This window comes from Malaclemys terrapin, chromosome 4 (assembly GCF_027887155.1).
Source record: "Malaclemys terrapin pileata isolate rMalTer1 chromosome 4, rMalTer1.hap1, whole genome shotgun sequence".
Lineage (NCBI taxonomy): Eukaryota > Metazoa > Chordata > Testudines > Emydidae > Malaclemys > Malaclemys terrapin.
In genome coordinates this window covers 26,932,140-26,955,200 of record NC_071508.1, presented here as the reverse complement: position 1 = coordinate 26,955,200, position 23,061 = coordinate 26,932,140, and the positions used below count along the sequence as shown (strand labels likewise).

Here is a 23,061-nt window from a genome sequence, read left to right as displayed (position 1 = left end):
TCTCCCATTTGAATCAGTGGAAAGTCTCAGCTGAGCTGGATCAGAACCCCAGCCCTTCAGAAGACTTACCACCTGGCAATGCCACTGTCTTGGTTAAATCCTACCATGCTAAGGCAGTTCTCACTGCCCAGACACTTGCTTAAATTAATCTTCCCACTGCCAGGCAAAGACATTTTCCAGCAAATCCCTTAGGGCCGACTGGACCATGGACAGATTGGGAATGAATTTTGCCATCTGGCTGGATGACCCTGGATCTGGTCTCCATTGTGGACTGGCCATTCCAGCCACTGTTTCCATCAGACCTGACTCAGCAGTTACATCATCGCTGCTCAGCCTTGTGCAGAGGACATGCCCGAAGCCCTGAGCTCTTCAGTGGAAGGGACTGTGTGGGGTGTTTCCTTTTTCAGCTGACGCAGGCTCTGTTCCACCCCGTGCTGGGATGAGAGAGAGAGTGTCAAGGCTCATCAGAGGAACCCTTAACTTAGGGGAAAGATCCCAGGGCTGGGAGCCAGGAGTTGGAGTTGAAAAGCCCAGCTCTTCTGTTCACTGCTGTTTTTATCTCTGCGCATGGCACAGCCCATATTACTGAGCCAGACCTCAGACCCCCATATCTGCTCCGCCTCCTGTTTTACAGATACATTAATGGAGGGGTTACATACAGTCACTTCAGGGCGAGTATGGAACAGTCCCCGTCTCATCTACTCAACCACAGGGCCTCTGGGGACTAACCAACTATGGGCTTGGCTAACCTACCTGTCGCTGATGCCTGGACCATACTCGCTCCCAGAACCCAAGAACACAGATCTACAAAACCTACCGCTGTCTAGCAAACCATTGTGTCCCCCACTGGCAAAGCACCCATCACAAACTGCTCTAGTGGCTAGCACAGAGAGTGCCTAGCAGCTGCTCTTTGAGCCCCAGGAGCAGAGCTCTGTGCTTGAGACGGGAAGGCCCAGCATTCAAATCCTGCCGCTGAACTATGCCAATGGCACGATATAAAACAAAATCCACATTGCTTGTCACGCATTGGCAGGTTTGACCATTAAGGGTATGGCAAGGCCTAAGCACCACCTGAAGCTTCAAAATAACACTTAAATAGTGCCTTGTTCTTGTGCTGTATGGGAGTGAATGTTGCCCACTGCGTCCCTTTCAGAGAGCTTCTTGGAGACCAGCTTTGGACTTGTGTCTAGAGGCAACCTTGCAAAGGCAAAGCAAATGGGCTTTGTGGCCTGATCTGTTTCTTTAGGATGACTCACAAAGCCTGGGTGGTTGGTTTTGTTATTTTTACTTTAGAAGTTCAGGCCTTGCCTGTCCGGTTTTTCGGGGAAGACTCTACGGCTGACTGGCGAACTGCTAGAACGATGACACCCCAGTGACAGCTGCCAAACTGAGATGGGAGGGGATTTCTATTAAAATATTTTAAAGCTCTTGGTTTGTTAACTCTCATTTAACTCCAATGTTTAATAAACACTTGGGAAAAATCCTCTTTTGCTAAACATTCACCATTCTCTGTCAGTGGCACAGAGCAGTCTAGTTTCCTGAGGGCTGTAATACTTTGGTCTCATTTTGGTTGCTACAAGGTGATCTTTGATATGCAGGAGGTCAGACTGATCTGGTGGTGGTCCCTTCTGACCTTAAATTCTATGACTAAGTTCTACAGGTCCCAAGGTGCACCCAATACACTGAGCTCTTCTGAAAACTCTGCCACTTCATGTCTACACTGGAGCTGGAGATGTAATTTCCAGTGCAGGTTGATGTACCTGCACTGCTTTGATTGGATATGTCCAGCTCCAGCGTAGATGAACCTTAGCCAGGTGCCTAAACAGGAGCTGAGGTCTTTACAAAATCTGTCTTTTAGGGGTGGGAGTGGGAGTTTAGCAGGGCCTAGACCTGGTGCTGGGGGCCCATTGCACAGCAGTGAATTTTACCACATTAGTAATGTCACCAGCACCAACCATTAAAAACAAAACAAACAAACAAAAAACCCACACACCACACCATGAGTCAGGCATCTCAGAATCATGAGATCAGCTTTTAAAAATCTCAGGATTTTAAAGTCATCCCTGTTGGTTTCTGGTTTTGTTTGTTTGTTTTGTTTTGTTTTTACATTCTGCTTTCTGAGCCTTTAGGTCACATTTTACAGTTTTGTCTGCAATCCCAAAGGCTGGACATTTGCTTTTCTGAGCTTTTGACTCAGTAACCTGACTCCTGGAGCTGGGACTTTAGAAAAAAAAACACAAAGTAAATTGAGCTTCCCTAGTTGGCAACACCATATCAGAGGTTGGGCTTTGGATGCTAAGGTATTACAAGGCACATGGGAGCTGCAGCAGAGCACGAGCAGTCTTCCACAAGTCCCCTTTAATAGGTTGTATGTGCTTTAGGATCAATGTTTTACTACTGAAGGTCTCCTTCTAAAAAGCATGCTCTAGTCTAGCTCGACCACAAACTGTGGGCTGGATGCAGGAACCCCTGGGGGAGGGGGTTCTTAGGCCAGTGCATAAGGATCCCTTCTGGCCTTCAGTCTCTAGAAATCTATGAACGTTTGTTTCACGTCACCAAGCCCGAGAGTCCGGACAGGGAAGAAATGACCAAGGAGGACTTAAGCTGTGATATTAAAGCAAGGACACTTGCCCGCAAGGCAAGGACATTTCATAACTTAGCAGCACTGGGGCACGCTGTTGTTTGAACAGCACTTTCCATCCCTTGCAAAGAATCACTGGGAAGGTTGAAACAGGGGGCTTAGAAGTTGGGCTGTTTCCAAATGCACATGGCTAGGGAGCCATCTGCTGGCAGAACGTTGCAGCATGTCCTAGCTTGCACAGACACGGGGCACTGGGTGTGGAGTTCAAATGTGGGACCCTCGAAAGCTTGTCTCTGTCACCAACAAAAGTTGGTCCAATACAGGATAAAGACAGGGAGGGGCTGTGGAGTTCTTCTCTCTCTCCTTGCAGACCACCAAACATCAGTCCAGCCCCAAGGCTTTGTTATCACTGCCTCTTGGGCTTCGCTGCCTGCAGCTTCTCCCTGGCTCAGGACTGCCCACCTCTGGCCCCAGGCACCCCCAGCCTCCCTCCTGGACCAGAACCCTCTGGCTCCAGGCCTCCTACTGCCGTTAGCCCAAGAGCAGAAACTCCCAGCTACCTCCCTCCCTCCTAGGTTGCTTCCCTGGCCTCCTTCTCACTGCCCTGTGCCCTTCCTTTCTGAAGACCCAGCTCCTCCCCAGCTGGGGTTGGTCACCAATTGTGCCCCGCACTCCTCCAGGTAGCCTAACTGGGCTATTAACTCCTGGTTAACCAGTGTGGGGTTTATACAGGAGACTGGCTGAGCTCTCCTGATTTCAGGGGCTGGTTGGGAAGTGAAGGAAGAAGCACAGTGGAGACATTTCATTCCTTCTGGGGCTGGAGGGACTGGATCCCTCTGGGGAGCAGAGCTAGGGCAAGGGGCTTCCCCCTGCTAGGCTGCTGGTTTGCATACACGCTGGGTCAGGAGCCCCTGAACGCTGCCCCGTCAGGAGGTGATTCAGTGGCCGGGGGAAATGTGGGGCTGTTAATACAGCGCGAGTTCCAGGGCTGCACAGAGGATTCAGGGGGCCTGGGGCAAAGCGGGGGAGCTGCGGCACTTGTACTCACCCGGCGGCGGTCCGGGTCTTCAACAGCATTTTGGCGGTGGCGGGGGGGCCCTTCAGTCGCTCCACATCTTCGGCAGCACTGAAGGGCCCCCCGCTGCCGAAATGCCACTGAAGACCCGGACCGCCGGCGGGCCAGGGCTCGTGGGGCCCCTGCGGGGCCCAAGGCCTGGGGCAAATTGCCCCAATTGCTCCCCCCCTCTGGGCGGCCCTGGCGAGTTCCCAACGCAAAGGGAGCTGTGCTGCAGTGCAGCCCGGGCGCGGCATCAGGTGTATCACCACCGGCAGGGAGCAGCAAGGCACACGGGAGCTGAATGCTACTGGCCTTTGCGGTGGGTGGGCAGCGGCTCTTTGTGGGGAAGTTACCACCCTGCGGCTGCATGCGTGAGTGTGTGTCTGTGTGTGTGTGCACCTGTGGGCAGATGAGTATGTGTGAATCTTGGGCAGAGCTGGCACCGGGAGGGCAGGATGGCAGCGCTGGCTGGAGCTGGCTGGCCTGTAGGAAGTAGCGGAACAAGCACCTCCACCCATACACGCTCTGCCCTCCCGCGGTGATAGCCCTCACGCCTGACCCATGTGCCCGCTGCTAGGGGTGACCCAGGTGTTTGGCAGCCATGCCTGAGCACTGCCCAAAAAGGTGCCCGTTGTGACCCCGGCCTGCTATGAAATGTGCTCAGAGCCACCAACTCTGTTCCCCAGAGGTCAGTGTGTGGCTGTCCCGTGGCAACAGCATCCATGGCAACAACCATCACCATCAGCCCTCTGAGCCACCCCCAGGACCGGATCCAGGGTTTTTGCCGCCCCAAGCGGCGGGGGGGAAAAAAGAAGCCACGATCGCAATTGCCACTCCAGTGGCAGCTCCACTGCGCCGCTTTCTTCTTTGGTGGGAATTTGGCAGCAGGTGCTTCCCTCCGAGAGGGACCCGCCACTGAATTGCCGCCGAACAGCCCGACGTGCCGCCCCTACCCCTTGGCCGCCCCAAGCACCTGCTTGCTGGGCTGGTGCCTGGAGCCGGCCCTGGCCACCCCCCACAGAGCTGGACCCAGGACGGCCAGGAGCACTGGGGCACAGGAGTGCCCGGGAAAGCAGGACCCCCTCTTCCCACGGCCAGTCAGCCCTGCCCGACCTCCCCCTGGCTCTGGGCTCGGCTGGTCACCTCGCCTGGCAGCTTGTCACTGCTCCTGGAAACGCAACCCCCCATTGACAGAGCCCGGTCAGATCTCTGGAGGCAGGAGACAAAGAGCTGAGGCACAGCGCGCTCCCCAGAGAATGGAGCGGGATCGATGGGGAGAGAGAAATGCCCATAAATGGTTTTATCGGCAGAGCGCTCACTCATGGTGCACGCGGACAATGGGGCATGTCAGGCTGATGCCAGCTCGTGGTAGATCTAGGACTGCTCCCCATCACATCCACATGCTGCCATTCAAACCCTGGATTCCTCCCCCCGACCCCGGGCACTTTAGCTCGGGGCCGGACCGTCGCTCATGCAAGCCGGGGTGAAATCTGAGTCACTTGGCCTGCTGCAGTCTCAGAGTTTGGCCAAGGCCTGGCAGTGCCAGTGGGACCGGAGCAGGTACAGCAGCTTGGCATGGCTGTGCAAGAAACTTTGCAGCCCCTGGAGTTGGGCGAGAACTGAAGCATTCTGAGGGGCTGTGCGATGGGCAGGCCACCTGGGACAGTGCCCAGCACCAGAGATCTGGACCCACAAGGCCGGATTGCACCTCCGGGGTACATCCGCTTGGGGCAGGAGATGGGAAAGCTAGGAGGGCGGGTGCCAGTGTAGTGGCACAAACTGCTCCCTGGCAGAAGTTCCTATCTAGGTTGTACTGATGGGGGCTGGGTCTGCGGGACACCCGGGTAGAGGCAGGGGGGTCTGCAGGACACTGGGATGGGGTCTGGGGTCTGCGGGACACCGGGATAGGGGCTGGGGTCTGCGGGACACTGGGATGGGGTCTGTGGGACACCAGGATAGGGGCAGGGGGGGGTCTGCGGGACACTAGGCTGAGGGCCGGGGGGGGGTCTGCGGGACACCGGGATGAGGGCCGGGGGGGTCTGCGGGACACCAGGGTAGGGGCAGGGGGGGTGTCTGCCGGACACCGGGGTGAGGGCTGGGGGGGTCTGCAGGACACCAAGGTAGGGGTGGGGGGGGTCTGTGGGACACCGGGGTAGGGGCGGCGGGGGTGTCTGCGGGACACTGGGGTGGGGGCAGGGGGGGTCTGCGGGACACCAGGGTAGGGGCTGGGGGGGGTCTGCTGGACACTGGGGTGAGGGCCGGGGGGGTCTGCGGGATACCAGGGTAGGGGCAGGGGGGGTCTGCGGGACACCGGGGTGGGGGTAGGTGGAGTCTGCGGTACACCGGGGTGGGGGTCTGCGGGACACCAGGGTGAGGGCTGGCTTTGTGTGATGATGGGTTCTTGGGTTCCTGAGCTCAGCAAGTGCCTGAAAAGTCCCTATACCTTTGCACCTGACTCACGAGGCTCTGTGCCTGGGAGCCCTGAGTGACCACTGGATGTCCAGCCCTGGGTGTCCCTAGAGAGCAGTGCCACTGGCTATAGTGAGGCGGTGCCTTGCAGTTCCAGCAGATTGCTCCATGGTGTGATAAATGAAGCGGGGGAGGGGGGTAGCTTCCTTTTATGGACACCCAGCCAGCCAGTTAGCTATAAAATCCCTCTTAGTAGCTGTTCTCTACTTGCTTCACCTGTAAAGGGTTAAAAAGTCTCATTGCTATGCATAGGTAAAAGTGAGTGGGCACCTGGCCAAAAGAGCCAATGGGAAGGGTAGAACTTTTTAAAATTGAAAAAACCCCACCCCTTTTGTCCATCTGTGGGGGTTCTACCAGCTCATTTAAAACCCCAGATATGTAAGTAGATCAGGAAATGTCTAGGCAGACGCAATTAAGTTCATCCCTTTTATTTCTTTATGGCTTGTGGACTCCTCTGTGCTAACCCCAGGTGCTTTTGTTTTGCTTGTAACCTTTAAGCAGGACCTAAAGAAAGCTACTTTTGGTGCTTAATACTTGTAGTTGCTCTTTTAAAATCTAGCAATAACCTGAGTTCCCAGATGTATTTTCTTCTTTTTAAAAAAATAAAATAAAATTTACCTTTTTTAAGAACAGGATTGAATTTCTGTGTCTTAAGAGGTTGTGCACATGTTTTTTAGTTAGCTGGTAGCAACAACTGATTTCTTTTTTTTTTCTTTTCCTTTCTCAGCTCTTCCCCAAAGGGGATGGGAGGGGGCAAGGGCTTGAGGGTACCCCACAGGGAGGAATTCCCAAGTGCGCCTTCCTGGGCTCTCAAAGGGGTTCTGCACTTGGGTCGGGGCAGCATCTACCCATCCAAGGGCAGAGAGAAGCTGTAACCGTGGGAGTTTAATACAAGCCTGGAGTGGCCAGTATTCATTTTTAAAGTCCTTGCTGGCCCTGCCTTCTGCACTCGATGTGCCAGAGTGGGGAATCAGCCTTGACACATGGGCTCCTCCCTGACCCTCTTCTCTCCTCCATCACCTCCGCTGGAAGCTGCCTCTGCCTTCGGCAGCATTGCACCGGTGGTGCCATTGGCACAGTGGTAGCTGCTCAGTGGCCCGCAGAGAGCTTTGCTGGAAGGGCCTGGCACTAGGGGTTTGCAAGGAGAACAGTGGAGGCAGCTGGCAGAGGGACAAGGGAGCAGAAGGCGGAGCAGAGAAAAGAGAGTCCAGCTGGGAAACGGGGAGGCGACTTTGCAATTGCACACCAGTGCCTGGCTGCTACGGTGGGCGACAGAGAGCCAGCTGAATGGATACACAGGCAACCGCAAGACGTAAACCACCCCTTGGTTTAGATGCAGTGTGAAGCCCTGTACTCCCGAGGGCAGCTGTGTTCGAAGCCAATCTGCATTGGCTGTGAGCTGCGGATTTTAGGCTATGAAGTCTGGTTCACCTGCATCCCTCTGTGAAGGCTGTAGGGGGCGCTGCCTCTCCAACTCCCTCCCCTGGGCATGGGGGAGCTTGGCCCAGCAGATGCTGTTATGAGCGACTGTCTCTTGTATGGTTACTGCCCTTGTTACTGTAGGAGCTGCGCAGATCACAATCTTTACTGCATTTATCCTCACATATGCCTGGGAGGCAAGGCGATGCTATTAGGCCCATTGTACAGCGGGGGAAAACTGAGGCACAGATAGGCTAAATGATTTGCCCAAGGTCACACGGGGAGTCCGTGACAGAGCAGGGACTTGAACCTAGCTCTCCCCAGTCAGTGCCCTAACCAGGGGGCCCATCTTTCCATTTGCCTCCTTCCTGGGTAGGCTGTGTGGGCAGGGGCAGCAGGGGGGAGGGAGAGTGTGACATAGGGGTTTAGTTGCGTGTTGCACCATAATTGAACTATTTGCTTGGGTTCTAACTAGGGATCCTGCCTGCTGTGTCCTCACAGGGTCTAGGAGATAAACCAGGTCTTTACCAAAGGGCACGGGAAAGACAACTGCCATCCCGTGCAGCCAAGTCACCCCTCCAACCTGCATCTGGGTAGGGTGTGCCCCACCACAGGTCTCTCCCACTTGGCCTGCAGCAGCTCCCCGACGGGGCGTGGCATGCACTGAGGGTGGGGCTCACCACTGTTTGTAGGCAGCCTGAGTTGCCAACACTTATGAAACTACCATGCTGGGTAGGGGCTGCTTGTGATCATGGAACTGGCCACAGGCAGATCAGGATTTGGACTCACACTTCCGATTGCAGAGTAGACACACCCTGAGTATGCCTGGTGCTGAGCGTGGGGCAGGGCTGCTGCAGGTGTGACATAATTAGTTGGTGTTGGTCCTGCTTTGAGCAGGGGGATGAACTAGATGACCTGCCGAGGTCTCTTCCAACCCTGATATTCTATGATTCTATGATCCTGCTCACCTGGGGTTATTAAAACCCCCAGGGCACTTTTCACTTTTGTCATCCTGGCTCAAGTGGAGTTTGAGAAACTCCATTCCCGCTTCCTACCTTCAGGCGGCTTTCGGCGGCATGCCTGCAGGAGGTCCGCCAGTCCCGCGGATTCAGCGGCAATTCGGTGGCGGGTATGCCAAAGCCGCGGGACTGGTGGACCTCCCGCAGGCATGCCGCTGAAAGCCACCTGCCTGCCATGCTTGGGGCAGCAAAAAACAGAGCCACCCCTGCCTACCTTCCCCTACTGTTTTCATTAGCTACAATGGTGAGTCCCATCTGTCTGTAAGAATCCAAATGTATTGACCGCTGAGATGAATATTGACTGGTGAGAAACCAAAGTCAGCGTGTAGCTGGGGGTGAGATCTCCAAGGTCACTGACAGCAGGATAGAACTGGCTGGGTTAGTTACCTAACGAATAGAGCAGTAATTTGCCCTGTCGTTTCCTGGAGGGCTATTGGTGGTGGTGCTTGGCCTGCTCGGCCAGAGAGCATGAACACACCCCGCGAGATTGGAAGCCGTCTCCCAACCCCTTTGGAAACCGAGATTCCCAATAGGAGGGCTGCAAACTACCATGCGTGATGAGACAGATGACGCATGTGCAGCCCATCAAAAGGCAGTTGTACGCAGCTGAGCTCTCTCTGGTTAACACCATCCCAGGCTGAATTTCACTGAGCTCCGAGCTTGTAAGCAATAGAATCCGGTCGACTGTTTGGCCATATCCTGTGCAAAGGTTTCTGGGTATGCGGGGTTTCACAGGGCTGTTTACCTGCCTCTGGGACAGGGTGGCTGGGACTATGAATGTTTGCAAGGGGCTTGGAGAGCCTCGGGGGAAAGGGTACATACGGCTCTACATGAGAGCTATCAATGGTGGCATCCTGGTCATTAACTGAGGGTGGGCCAAGTGGATCATATGGGCTCTTGGGCTACTGGGATTACCCAATATAATTTTGGAAGAGCCCTTAAGGCATGAGTCACATGACTGGCTGAACAGCTGCAGAATTACACCAAAAGCAATTACCAGTGTCTGCCTCCAGAGCGGCCCTTGCAGCAGGCAGTGGCACCAAGTGTAGTAGTGAGCTGTGACAATTCTGGGACCACGCATCATCATGTAGGCCCAGATCACGGCCCTCCTGGCTCACTGCTCATTGGCAGGATTCAAACCCAGGACACGATGGGTGGAACGCATGGGGAATCTTCCTTAGCCCGAGCAGTGCTGGGGCTTATAACATTGGTGGTGCCTTTAGCCACAAGGGTGACAACCTAGCCCCCAAAATAGCAGCCAGCTGGTCACAAAGCACAGGGCTCTACTTCCATTCACATACACACCCTCCTCTGGTGGAAAAATGCACCAATAAACACAAACAGGAGTGGAAACGGCTAACATTAAAAATAGGGCGTCAAGGGATATTGCCAAGCAGTGGCCTTTATTCCTACAGCATTACTGCCAGCTTCAACCTGCGGCCTAGGTAACACTTTGTGAGCCGAGAACCACTGATCTAGTCTGACCTCCTGCACAGCCCAGGCCGGAGAACGGCCCCCCAATAATTCCCAGAGCAGATCTTTTAGACAGACATCCCATCTTGATTTAAAAATTATCAGTGATGGAGAATTCACCACAAGCCTTGGCAAATTGTTCCAGTGCTTAATTACTCTGTTAAAAAAAATTACGCCTTATTTCCAGTCTGAATTTGTCTAGTTTCAACTTCCAGCCATGGGATCCTGTTAGACCTTCCTCTGCTAGACTGAAGTGCTCATTATTAAATATTCATTCCCCATGTAGATACAGCTTGTAATCAAGTCACCCCTTAAGCCTTTTTTTTTTTTTTTTTGTTAACTAAATAAATTGAGCTTTTTCAATCTATCACTCTCAGGCAGGTTTTCCAATCATTCTTGGGGCTCTTCTCTGCACCCTCTCCAATTTATCAACATCCTTCTGGAATTGTGGGCACCAGAACTGGACACGGGATCCCAGCAATGGTTGCACCAGTGCCAAACACAGAGATAAAATAATCTCTCTGCTCCGACTCGAGATTCCTGTTTATGCATCCCAGCTTGACACACACTTGAACAGCTCTAATTCTATGCAGTAGAGGGCAGTGCTCTCTGGTTTAAATCCCCTCCCCATTACAATATGATAGTAATTAGCAAGGGAGTCAGAATCAACCTTCTAGATAAAGGGGTGGGGGTGGGGCTTAGAGGCAGCCCTCCATTCCTGGGATAAATAGGACCAACAGACAAATAGTACAGGAGATAAATTTATTGAACTTCCAAAGTGTTAGACAGATGACCCCAGAGGAGACATGCCATTTGGTGTGACCGGCTTGGGCAGCAAGAGATGAGTAGGTGGAAGGTTGGATTTTGCTCTATGTCTTTATTATTATTATTTTAAAAGCCTGTTTCTGGCTTCTTCTTCTTCTTTTTAAAATTTTTAAACTTAAGTAAAAACGATTCATCTTGGAAACAGTCCAGCTCGTGTTGGTGTCCCATGATTGTTTCCACAGCTATGTACAATGTCTGACTCGCGGCTTGTTGTCGTGTCTACATCAGGTATAAAATGGAGCAAGTCTACAAAGAATCTCTTTGAGAAGGAAAGGAGAAAGCAAAGACAGACAGGAGAGAGAGAGAGAGACGGCAGTAGAAATTTGGACCAAAATCTTAAGAGAAATTTAAAAAGTGCTATAAAACCCCCTCAGCAGGAATACCATGCAGTTAAGAAACACAGAACCTCATCAATTACACAGCTCGTCTAAAACAGGAATTCGTCCATTTCAGGTTTTTTTATTCAATAAAAAAAAGGTTGGTTTGTTTTTAATAGAAAAAAGCTAAACTCGTACGGTTTGGGCCACCCGTCAGCAGTCGCTAATGGGCCAAGGAGACACAAGACTTTGGAGGAATCCTAACTCCATCCCCTGATGGAGTGCGGCCCAGGCTCAGGGGGGAAGAGCAGAAAGGGTTAATCAATGTCTTTGGCGGGGAAGGGACTTTAGGTTGGCCAATGGTTGGATGAATTAGTGCAATTGTCCGCTTTTCCAACAGCCTCACTCCGGGCTTCCATGGGCATCAAGGCCTTGGGTATCTTAGCACCAAGGCTCCAGGCAGAGCCCGGAGGAACCAGCCACCGTCTCCCTTTGGCTTGCTCATGGACTAATGGGTGGAATTCCCACAATCTCTCCCCCTTTTATTTATTTTTTGCAAAGCAGGATCTGAAGTTAGGACAGCGTCAAAGGCTGGCCCCACAGTCCTGCCCCTCTGCCCCCTGCAGGCCCTGCACTTGCTAAAGGAGGCATCCAGCACTGAGCCCCTCTCTGCAGGGCTGGAGCACTAGGCCCCAGGCTGTGTTTGCTCTCATGGGTGTCCTCTTTCCCTTGCCCCGTCCATATGCAGGGCCAGCTCCTCAGCTGCTGTAAATGGGCAGCACTCCACTGAAGTCCACGTCTGCTGACCTGCAGCAGCTGAGGAGCTGGCCAGTAAAATGTAATTAGCACTTTGGCATCTCCAACCTTGCATCCCTCCTTGCTGAGGCTAGTCATATCTACCATCACCCTATGGGCCAGAGTCCCCCTCCCTCACGCTGGTGTAAATCAGGAGTAATGCCATTGAAGTCAACCATGTCTCCCTCCCCTCCCCAGTAAAAATGGGGACTTGAGCCTGTTTCTTTAAAATCCTCCCTCGCGAGGGTCAGCTCAGGCCTTCGGGCCTCGCCCAGCAGGTGTGAGCAGGCAGCACCCCATTGCTCTCCCTACATGGAGCACCGAGCTCCCTTGATTATGGGGTGCCTGGTGGGGGGGAAGGCAGGGGAGCCTCACTTGAATTGGGAATGGAAACCATAACTTGGGGGGAGGCAGGGGCAGAGGAAAGAGGTGGTTCCAACGCTGGGTGGGTCTCCCCATGCTGGATGGACAAGGGCTGCTCCTAGGGATGGAGCTGGACTAAGGGCTCCGGGAGTGAGGCACACAGCTGCGGTTTAAGGGCAGCTGGGGGGCTCATGCCCTTAGGCTCCTTTTAACTGCCCAGTCGTAGCCTGTTAGAAATGGGCCTCTCCCTCCCTCCCCCACCAGCTCTCAGCATCAGGCCCCTGAAGCCCTCCTGTCCCCTGTGCTGCCCTCTCTAGCACTGCTGTTCCTGCAGCCCATGCAAGGGGGCAGGTGGGGGGCAGTCCCAGTCTGATGGGGCAGGGCTCATGTCCCCCAGTTCTTGCTAATGCCCTATAGCGATTGCTGGGCCAGTGTCTCATACAATCAGAAACATGAGTCAGCACAGCACAGTTATTCACACATAGTACAAAAAGGGACAGACAGGCGGGGCCGGGCCCCATCCAACCCACTCAGGGCCTCCAGGTACAGCGCTATTTACAGTGTGTCCTTATCCTACAGAGTGAACAGAAAAGGCAAACGAGAGAAAACCCCAGTGTCGAGCCCAGCACGTGGTGTTTAAATCGCCCGGCTCATCCGGAGCTAGGGAATGGCGCAGCGGGGACGTGCTGTGATACAGAGCAGACAGACAAGGACCAGGGCTGACCCTGTAAAGACGCATTGACAGAGATGCCGCCTGTGCCATGCAGTTTGCTGCGTTCCTGCCCTTGGTGGCTTGGCTGGTTTAATACGCTACCTCTTGGCTCTTCCTTCCTCACCAGGAATGGGCGCAAACCTGGAATCCAGTGCTAGATGCCAAGGGTTGATTCAAAGCCTACTGAATGCAGCTGGGTCTCGGCCACCCAACTGGGCCATACCCAGCCCAGTGCTGGCGCACTCACAGGGACGCCTGGCCACGGTGAGGAGGGTGAAATAATGGGTGTGGTTGGGCAAGAAATTAAGGCCTAGGGCCCCGATCCTCAAAAGGGATTCAAGCGCCTCACACCCACTGAAATGAAATGGGGGCGAGGTGCTTACGCACCTGGGAGAGTCCCCCCAGGAGTGACAGCTCTTGAGCGCCTTCAAACCCAGGTCTCCAAAATGGAAGCCACAACGTGTGTAAAAGAAACCTCTGGGTGGGATCATTGGATTCCAGTGGGGATTTCATTACCCAGCCACCTGTAATTAGGGTGACCAGATGTCCCGATTTTATAGGGACAGTCCCCATTTTGGGGGCTTTTCTTATATAGGCACCTATTACCCCCCACCCCCATCCCGATTTTTTACACTTGCTGTCTGGTCACCCTACCTGTGCTGCTAAACACTGAAAACTAGAATATGGCACCTCCCTTTGAGACAGAGCCCAGCTGCCCAGTATGAATCCAGCTCTGAATCCAAACGTGTGTGTGTGGGGGGGGATCTTGGGTTCGGCGTTGGGCTCATCTTTACCTGAAAGATGCCAACGATTTTTCTTCGACCACGGCCCAGAAACCAATAGGAGTCAGGCACCGAAATATCTTTGAGGCTCTTGAACTCAGTCTTGCTGAGAGTTTGTGCAGCACACCCAGGCCCCCGTCCCGAACGGGCTCTCTGGCTGCTCCTATACCGTCGGTGTTACAAAGCAAAGGGGATTGAGAGATGAGCAGCTCTGGTGAGGATGGAGCTGGAGAGATGAACAGTAGGGGGAAGAATGAAGAGAACTCAGTATTAAGAGCTTTGCTAAGTGGTGGCTAAGAGACAGTGAGGTCCTACTAATTGCCTGCAACTCTTGGAAAGGCGCCAATGGAAAAGGATGGAAGAGGAGGAATCACGTGGGTTGGGACTATGGGAGTTTTGAGCAAAAGCAAGTTTCTCAGCAGCAAGAGGGATCAGTCTGGAACGGTCGCTCGGGGGCAGAGGTGGCTGGGCCATTGCTTGAGTCGTTTAAGAGCACAGACCAAAGCCCTGGAGACCAGAGTCTGCAGGATAGACTAGATGGAGAAAAGCCTGGGGTATCCCATCTCTGCACGGATTCTACCTCCATTGTTAAGAGCCGTGGACATCATCTGTGTCCATTTGTCACTTCACCCCTGCTGTAATGCTCCAGTGCAGCTGGACCGATTTCAACCGCTCGAGGGGCATAACATCAGCAGATTTGCGTGAGGTAAAGCTCATAGCCAAGAGTAGCAAAAACCAGCGCCCAAGGGGATTGTGCACATTAAACCAGCCAATGGAAGCTTCTGCTACACCCGAAGTTCCCAGTGTTGGTATTGGGTTACATTGACAGGGTGCACGTGTCCACAATTACACACAGAGAGCGAAGCGAGCACCTTAGATCTGCACAGGACATTGCTGCAAATCCCTGGCAGCGCCGGTCCAAGGGTCTGCCCTTGGGAGGGTCACAGATACATTTCAATGGGAACGCCCCCCCCATGCCTACACACACGGCGTTGGGGGGGGAGGGGAGCGGGGAAATGCACCAGACCAGATTTTCCTTACACCAAAAGGCCTCTTGGGTTGGTTTTAAGCCCCCGGAGAGTCAGGGACAGAGAGATTCTGTGCACAGGCCTCGGTCATACCCAGAGGCGCCATGTGCCAGACCCCCCAAGCCCTGCACCCCGAGATAGCACACGACTGAGAAAGGCAGGTCGGGTGGTGTTTTGTGTCGTCTCCGAGCAAAAGCAAACCGGAAAGATAGCAGCACCTGCCTCCTGCCAGAGACGCCCTTTGGGAAGGCAGGGCAGTGGGTCCAGGCCGAAGGGGAGGCAGCTGATCGCACTCTGCCTGTAACATGTTAGTGCGTGGGGCCAACCTCCACCAGCAACGAAGTTCGCCCTTGCTCCCCGCTGCGGGGCTGCCCATCGAGCCAGGAGCCCACTGTCCTGCCCTCCCCACCAGGATGCCAGGCTGCTGCATCTGGCCAGATCCACAGGGGCTCCAGTAACCACCAGCATTAGGCACTGGCTGCCCTACTCCACACCTCCGCCCTCCATCGCCACCAGGGTGAACTCAATGCAACAGGCTGCAGGATGGGGAGAGCCGAGATCGGAGCTACTGCTCTCTCCTCCACTCATGCGTTGTTCACCAGCGTGTGCCCATAGCCACCTCCCCAGCAGAGGTGGCAAGCTGCATGGGACAGCGTAGGCACCTGGGCAGGGCTGGCCCATGGGATCAGACCTGTCAAGAGACCAGGCTGGTGCAGCAGCTCTGGCTGTGGGTGGCACCAGGTGGAGCGCGATAGGGCCAGGAGTTTGTGTAGAGGACGTATTTGTAAGTCATGTCCACGGTCACGCAGGGACAGGGTGGATTCTCCGTCACTTGGAGCCTTGAAATCGTGACTCTTTACATGATCCGCTTGAGCCCAACCATGAGCTTTGGCTGGCAGCAGGAATCCCTGGGTGAGGTTCTCTGGACCCCCAGAAGTGTAAGCAGGGTCCTGGGGTCCGACAGGCCCTTGGAGGCTGAGAGACCTTGTCCAGAACTGCCTGGCTACGGACGCTCACGAGACCCAGCTCACGGCCGGCAGCGATGTCAAACACGAGCACAGCGGGCAGAGGCCAGGGATGCATCTCTGTTAGCAGCAGGCACCCCTCCAAGTCATGGAGCCGGACAGGGATCGACCTATCCCAACCCATGGGGAGCTGGGGTGGGTGCTAGCTGGAGCCCAGCACTCCACAGCAGGGAGTGTGGTGGGGCTAGGACCACGTCTCCAGTTCAGTTTTCCTCCCTGCTCGCCGGAGAGCGGTGAGGGCCTTGGCGGTCCCTGAACATACGTCAGTGGAACATTTATGCAGGACAGGAGCACCGCAGGCACCAGCAGAGATGGGGTTAAACATACCCCCCTCCCCCTGGTTACACATATCAACTCTGTTTGGCGCTCATGGGCTGGGATCCAGCCACGTACCCAATGAATTGGCCAACAGGTGCCCTTGGCTCATACGCTCCAGGCTGCTCCGTTGGCAGAGGTAATAAGGCAGCATTGCAGCACCATGGTTCGTTCCCCCCATTCCACAGCCACCTCTTCTGGCTGTACAGTTGCATATTTCTTTTGCAGGCCTTGGCTTGGATCTTCACAGCTTGCAGAGACAGCAGCGCAGATTCAGTCTGCAGCACGAGGCAGGGCAGCTTCCCAGACTGGGGCTTCTGCTCCCTGTGTGGTCCTGGGCGAGGGAGATCCCTTGGCAGTTTCCTGCTCCGGGGAAGGGACGTGCCTCCGCCCACAGCTCACCTTGAGCTGCTCAAGCTGAATTCCAAGCAAGACCACAGGCCGCTTGCCAGAGATTCAACCCGAGGTGCAAGTCTGTCTTGATTGCTAGGAAACAGCACTCGCTGGGCTATTATCCCTCGGGCCACGAGTTACTGGCCCCCTGGGCTGAGTATATGAATGGCCCTGGGGGAGTAGTTGCCTAGAGGATGTGTCTGCACATCACCAAGTCCCATGATCACCAATGTAATGCACACCAGCGGTACTGAACCCACCGCATGGATGGGCCTAAGCCAACACCGCCAGCCGGCTCTGGGGCCTGAGGAAGGGCTCTCCAAGGGCCTTGGCTGGGAGAGGAGGAGGGGGCTCTTTCACTGGTTCCCCTGCTGCTGTGCATGGAGGAGGGAGGCCCATGTGCTGCCCGCCCCTTGTCTAGATGCCACCTAACGGCTACTGAGATCTCTATGCTGGACATGGAGCAAGAGCTCTGCATGCACTAACCATGCATGGAGATGTGTCATAGGCAGGGCCTCCTCTGCCAGCCCCCTCGCCTCAATGTCCTGTCACCCTCTACCCTAACTAGCCGAGAATGCTCATGGGGGACGGATGCTACCAGCTCTGCTGGCTTGGTGGGAGATTGTCACTATCTCTGGCTACTCCCTCGGACTTGAGCCGCCAGGGGCCGCAGCAGCACGGTCTCTCAGCTCCCACTGCCAGGGCCTGGCCCCCGGCTATGGGCATCTTGTGCTTATAGAAGATGGGTGTCACAAAGTCAGGGGTGGGGAGGGGAACCCCCCCAGCCAGTTGTGCTTCTTTGTGAGCGTCGTGCTGCTGACTGAAGCCACGTTGAGTCTGATAGGAGCTGCAAGGGGGGAAAATCAGTCACTGGAGAGCATCCAGTCAGCACCAGTTTCATCACCGAGGTGACTGGGGGCGGGGGGGGGGGGAGAAGAGGGGAGAGAAAAAAAAACAACAGCAACAAAAATAAACGAGTCCAACGAAAATGGAAAAAAGGAATCAACTCAATGCGAGGCTGCCCGCCCCTCCTCGGGCCGCTGCAACGGGGAGAAACCAACCAGAACCAGAGGAACAAAGGAAGGACTGAACTCTGTCCAAATCAAATGGGTGGGTGTGGGGGGGAATAATATAACCAAAGCAGGGTTTATTGGGAAGTCCTGGTTTAAATGACGGTCATGCAGATTAAATAAGGGATGTACAAAGACAGAGCTGAGAGTCCGCCTCCTCCTCCCAGGCCTTTGCTTGCACTGGAGTTTGTTGGGTGGCTGGCGCGGGAGACAGTGGAAGCCGGTGCCCAGCGGGTCTCTGACAGCGCGACTCAGACACATTCATCAGGAATTTGTTCTTCTCTTTGCTCCGCAGATTGATTGTTTCATTAAAACAACAAAAAAATCCTCGTTCTGGGGCTGCATGCTCCTCCCTGCCCCCCCAGCGTACCCCGGGAGGGGTCCCGCGGGGTCCCCGCCCCATGCAGGTGCCTGCCCGTTGGTGCTGGGGAGTCTGTGTTGGCTGCATTCGGCCCCCAATCCCCAGGAGTTTGTGACAGAGACAGAAAAACCAAGAAGAAAAACCAGGATTCTCCTACCGCCAGAGTCAGGCTGGGAGGCGGGTGCCTCGCGCTTTCTCGGGGGCCGAGCCCTGCTGCCCCCATGCCCAAAGGGGACGTGCCAGAGCCCCGCGTCCCCGCCGCTTTCCAGCCCTGGCCGCGCACTCCCAGGAGACCAAATGAAAAGCAAAACCAGCCGGGGGGACGCTGGCGGCTGAGGGTGGCGAGCTCCCCTCCCCAGTGCGTTGCGACCTCACGGCGTCGGCTGCAGGTTGGGATCCACCAGGGTCTCTCGATCCGGAGACTCGATGTAGTTGGCTGCTTCTTGGAGCTTCAGCAACATGGCCATCTGCGCAGGAGGTAAGGGCACCAAGAGTGGGTCAGCCAAGCACGTCCGCAGCGGGGCACGGCCAGCGCCCCGCACACCTGACACACAGCCCCCCTCGCCCTTGACCGTCAGCCAGTCCAGTCATGCCCTGCGGATGCCCCTCCAAGCCTGCCCCAGCCCTCAGCTCTACCAGAGCTCCCCACTCCTGACCTGCGGAGTCCCCACCCCACGTTCTCATCCTTCAGCTGGAACTCTGTGACCCAGGAACCTCTCGGTGCCAACTGGCGCAGGGGCACACAGATTTTCATAGGAATCCCCTGGGTCAAGTAGACACACATGAGTTCACCAAAGGGTGGCAATGTGAGGTCATGACTGAGAGCCAATAGCTTGCTGCTCCTCGTAAGCGTTGCAAAATGCGAGTAAGGCGAAGACTGAAGAAGTTACATGTCTACACTGAAAATTATGGTCGGAAGGGAAGGCCGGTCAGCCCAGGAGGGGTGCTGGGCAGGTGGGTTCTTTCCAGGCAGCGGGTAACAGATGCTTCTCTCTCGGTCTGATGGGGTATGTATTGTGCATTGCAGGGCTGACGAGGGATGCCTGTTTGCAGACCAAGCCAGACACCAGCCTGCTTGTACTGGGCCCCATCTGCCATGCGTTTCGGCTTGCTCCCCCCAGCACCCATTATACGGAGCGGCCCCGCTATCAGCTGCGTGCTCAATGGAATCTGTCTCTGGGGAGCGTCTCCAGCCTGAGACACCCTGGGGGGGGGGGGGGGGGAGGGGGTTGCTCTGTGACGGTGTATGGACAGACACCTGGGGAGGATGGACTCACCTCCCCACCAGCCAGCTGGTCAATGGGATGACCCTGTGCTCCCCACCAACCCTCCCCATAGTAACCCCCTTCCCCTCCAGGACCCCCTACCCAGCCATTACTACACTGCCCTGCCCCCGCTGCCTCTGTGACCCCCACCCCCGTATCTCGCAGGCTCTGATCCCCCACATACTCGCTTGCGCCCCCTACTGGAAGTGGCCCATACCAGGGGGTCGGAGTCCAAGGAGCTGGGCGTGGTGTCTTTGACAGTCCGCTCCTCCGGGGGGGAGGCTGTGGTGTGGGGCCCCACGCTGGGTGGGGGCAGGTGGTACAGCTTTGATTGGTCCTGCTGCGCTGATGGCCAGGGCAGGGTGTCCCGGACCCACTCCACGGGGTCTTCCCAGGCTGCTTTCTGGCCATGGACCTGAAAGGGGAGGCAGAGACTGGGTGAGGGGGTGCAGGGCTCAATGCTCACGGCACCGTGGGTCCAACTGCCCCACGGAGGCAGCTGCAGCTCAGTCCCACTGACGGACAGTGGGGCTCAGGACAGGGAAGGCCTGGAAGGTCAAGGTTAGCGCAGGCGGAGACTGGTCAACCTTCTAATACCCAGCTCTGCTGGTGCCCCTCAATCCTGACCCTGCCCAGCCCAGCCCTCCTCATCTCCTGACAACTCTGTTGTGGGTCATTCTCCTGGCTGTAGGGCAGAGGGCTCAGGGCCATTCTTCTGATCGGATGCCCCCCACGAGGGCTGGGTCTGTTCAGCCCACGCTTGGCAGGCAGAGGTTTTGGCCGGGTACCTTGATCCCGTCCTTCGCCCCCTCCTGCAGGTAGGGGATGATGGAGTTATTCCACAGGTCGATGAACCAGGTCCGGAAATCCTCAATCCCGATGGGACAGGACAGGAAGAAGCAGGGGCCTGCAGGAGGGGAGGGGACAAGGAGAGGCCAGTGAGGTGAGCCGAGCAGACACAAGCCCCCCGTCCGACTTGGCCTCTAGGACCTGCCGTGCACCTCCCCAGCCCTTGGCTACCAGGTCTTGGCTCCTCCCAGCCTGCACAGCCACAAGGGAACCATGATCCCAGAAGGTGCCTCAACCCTGCCCCTATGAGGTTCTCAACCCGGAACACCTGTCCTCTCCCCAGAGGAGGCCGCGCTCCCAACAAGGACTTGGACCAGCCTCAGCCGTGATCCCAGCCCCAACACCAGCAGGGCTGTGATGGAAAACACAGCGCTGGCGCCTGGGCAGAGGTGGCTCCTGACCCTCGCCTGGAGCTGAGCACCCCCCCAAGTGGCCAGTCTGCCCCTGCAAAGGCTGCACTGGATGCACCCACCCCAAGCTGTTTGCCACAGCTATCTCTGGGGCAGGGGCCACTGGGAACGGAGCAGGATGGCGGCACTGGGAATGCTATCCGGCATTGCTGGGCAGCAGCTCCCTGAAAACATCCCCCGGAATTTGGATCTTTCACCCCAAGGGCTTTACAAACCAGAGAGACGTGCACTGAAATGCAGCCGCCTCTGGGATGGCACACTGGTGGAGGAGAAGCCGTTAGGGACCCAAGCCAGGGGACCAGATCCCCCTCTGCAGGAAGCACCCTTGCAGGCTGGCTGTATAACAGAGTGAAAGCGCCTGAGTGGAGCTGGGGGAAACAGGGCAAAAATAACCCACCCACAAAACGCCAAGAGTGCCTGGATTGGTAGGGATAGAAATGGAGCTGCTTTCCCAGAGCTCTGAAATATTTCCCAGGACTTTTTTTTTTTTTTTTTAAATCAAAATCTTTATCAAAATCCTAATTGAAAAATGGGTCTTGGAATCTTTGGGTCACCCCAAACACTTGGTTTCAGGTGATGAGTAATTTTAATAATGGTTTTTGGTAACAATCTCAATGAAAAATTCAATATGAAATGTCACCCACCAAAATAAATAAATAAATAAATAAATAAAAAATAAATAAAAAAGGTCAAAAATGTTTGTTTTGGGGCAAAAAAGGAAATTTCTCAAGGAAAAAACAGCCTGGAAGTTCAAAAAATGTGTATCAGCACCATCTTAGCACTCATCCTAGCTGGACTCCAAATCCCAGCCCATCTCACCATGGCGGTGGAGCTCCTGTGTTCTGACTCTGCCATGTCACTCTCAGAAGTCCCGCCTTCTGAAGGCAGTACTTCCTGCTGTGCTGCGGGAACCTGGCCAACAGATCAGGCAAGTGCAGGGGATTGGCTTTGGCTCTTGTTTCCAGGTCAGTGGTAGGTTTGCCAACGACTCAGTAGACAGCCAATGGAAGTTGATTATTGCCTAGATGGGGCAAAGCATTTAGCCTTGCCCCTTCCTGCAGGCTCCTCCCCTGTGGGAAGGCCAGTGGCAGAGAAACTGCCTGCTGGGGGAGCTGCAGAGCCAATCCATGGGCCGTAGTGGGTCTGCTCCACTTCCTGTCTCCGCCCTGGCCGTGCCGGCTCCCACCCCGCTCACCGATGAGGAAGTCCGAGGTGCTGTGCTTCTCCAGGAAGGTGTGCAGGTGGTACCAGAGCTTGGGCACCCAATCCAGCACCCGCAGCAGCTCCACCCTGTTGGCGTTGATGTCGCTGTCCGACTCGAGCAGCTTCCGGCGCAGGTAACGGACCAAGAAGCCATTGGCTGGCTCCACGTTGTTGGAGAAAGTCAGCATCCTGGGGGACAGGGAGGGCTCAGCGCTGTACATCTGGACAAAACAATCACCCCCAACGCCGCCTTGCACACCACATGTCCCCCAGGCATTGCCCCCCGCATCCCACACGGCACACTGTGCACTGTATCCCAGGCACCAGCCCCAGCACCCTCTGCACCCTACCCCTGGTATCAGCTCCAGCATCCCCAGCGCACTGTACCCCCAAGCATCAGCCCCAGTGCCCCCTGCACTCCTCAGGGCACGGTACCCCCAGAGCTCCCTGGAGCCATGTCATGCGCTGCAACCCCAGCAGTGCTCACCCTAAAGGCCCCTAAAACGCTGCCTCCCAACGCATGCCTCGAGCGCTCTCCAGAGCCTCCCACTGGGGTCGATGGGGGGGATCTGTTTCCCTGGTCAGCAGGAGCAGGATCGGGCCTGTGCCACATCCCCAACAGGTCATGGCTTCCCTCCAGCGTGGGAGCCCCTGGATCCCAGGCTGGGCAGGCACAGAAGCAGCACCCTCAGGGGATGGAGGGGTCAGGTCCAGGGCCCTGCTCAGCCTGGGCCTCCAGGGCAGACAGTGGAGGAGGGACCAGCTGCTGTGCGGGGACCCACAGAGTAGCTCTTGACCCCCACCCAGGCCCTGAGGTTCCCGGTACCTGAAGCTGAGGTGCAGGCCATGGTTCGGGGTCATCTTCACGGGCTGGTTGGTCGTCCCGATGATGTAGGGGCTGGGGAGAGAGAGAGAGACAGACAGGGGCCTCATGAAACTCTGCACAGCTGCCCCCTGCTTTGGGGTTAACGTCGTCACCCACTGGGGCTGGCATGGAGGAGAGGAAGGGACAGCGATCCCAATGTCTCCCCCGTCAGGCAGGAGGAGAGATTGGCCTGCTGCCCCCCATCTTGTGGGAGAGAGGCCCAGAAAACAGTCCCCAGCCTCCTCCCTGCCACCCAGGAGACCCGCCAGGGGACTCGGGTGGGATGCTGGTCCTGGACTTGTCCTCTGGCCAGGGGAGGAGGCTCCCCAGCTCACAACCTTCTGGGCTGGGCTTTGGGAGTGCAATGGCCCTGTGCTAGGGGAGCTGCTTGGGCCCCACTGCTGTCCCCCCAGGCTTCTGCAGAAAAGGACCTAGGGATTACAGTGGACAAGAAGCTGGATATGA

The 23,061-nt window shown here is 55.7% G+C and overlaps 1 protein-coding gene across 7 annotated transcripts in view; it reads right to left on the bottom strand.

Annotated features, from left to right (window-relative positions):
- Positions 1–10,766: 10,766 nt before the first annotated feature.
- The window catches only part of NAV1 (neuron navigator 1), a 302,165-nt gene continuing 289,870 nt past the window's right edge, over positions 10,767–23,061 (bottom strand). For all 7 annotated transcript variants that reach the window (XM_054026395.1, XM_054026399.1, XM_054026398.1 and 4 more), the window contains 5 exons: positions 22,558–22,629; positions 21,724–21,920; positions 20,058–20,176; positions 19,487–19,684; positions 10,767–18,471 (listed from right to left, as the gene is read on the bottom strand). In XM_054026395.1, the coding sequence (XP_053882370.1) occupies positions 18,376–18,471; positions 19,487–19,684; positions 20,058–20,176; positions 21,724–21,920; positions 22,558–22,629 (682 nt within the window). In that variant the 3' untranslated portion in view covers positions 10,767–18,375. The remainder of the gene's footprint in view (positions 18,472–19,486; positions 19,685–20,057; positions 20,177–21,723; positions 21,921–22,557; positions 22,630–23,061) is intronic.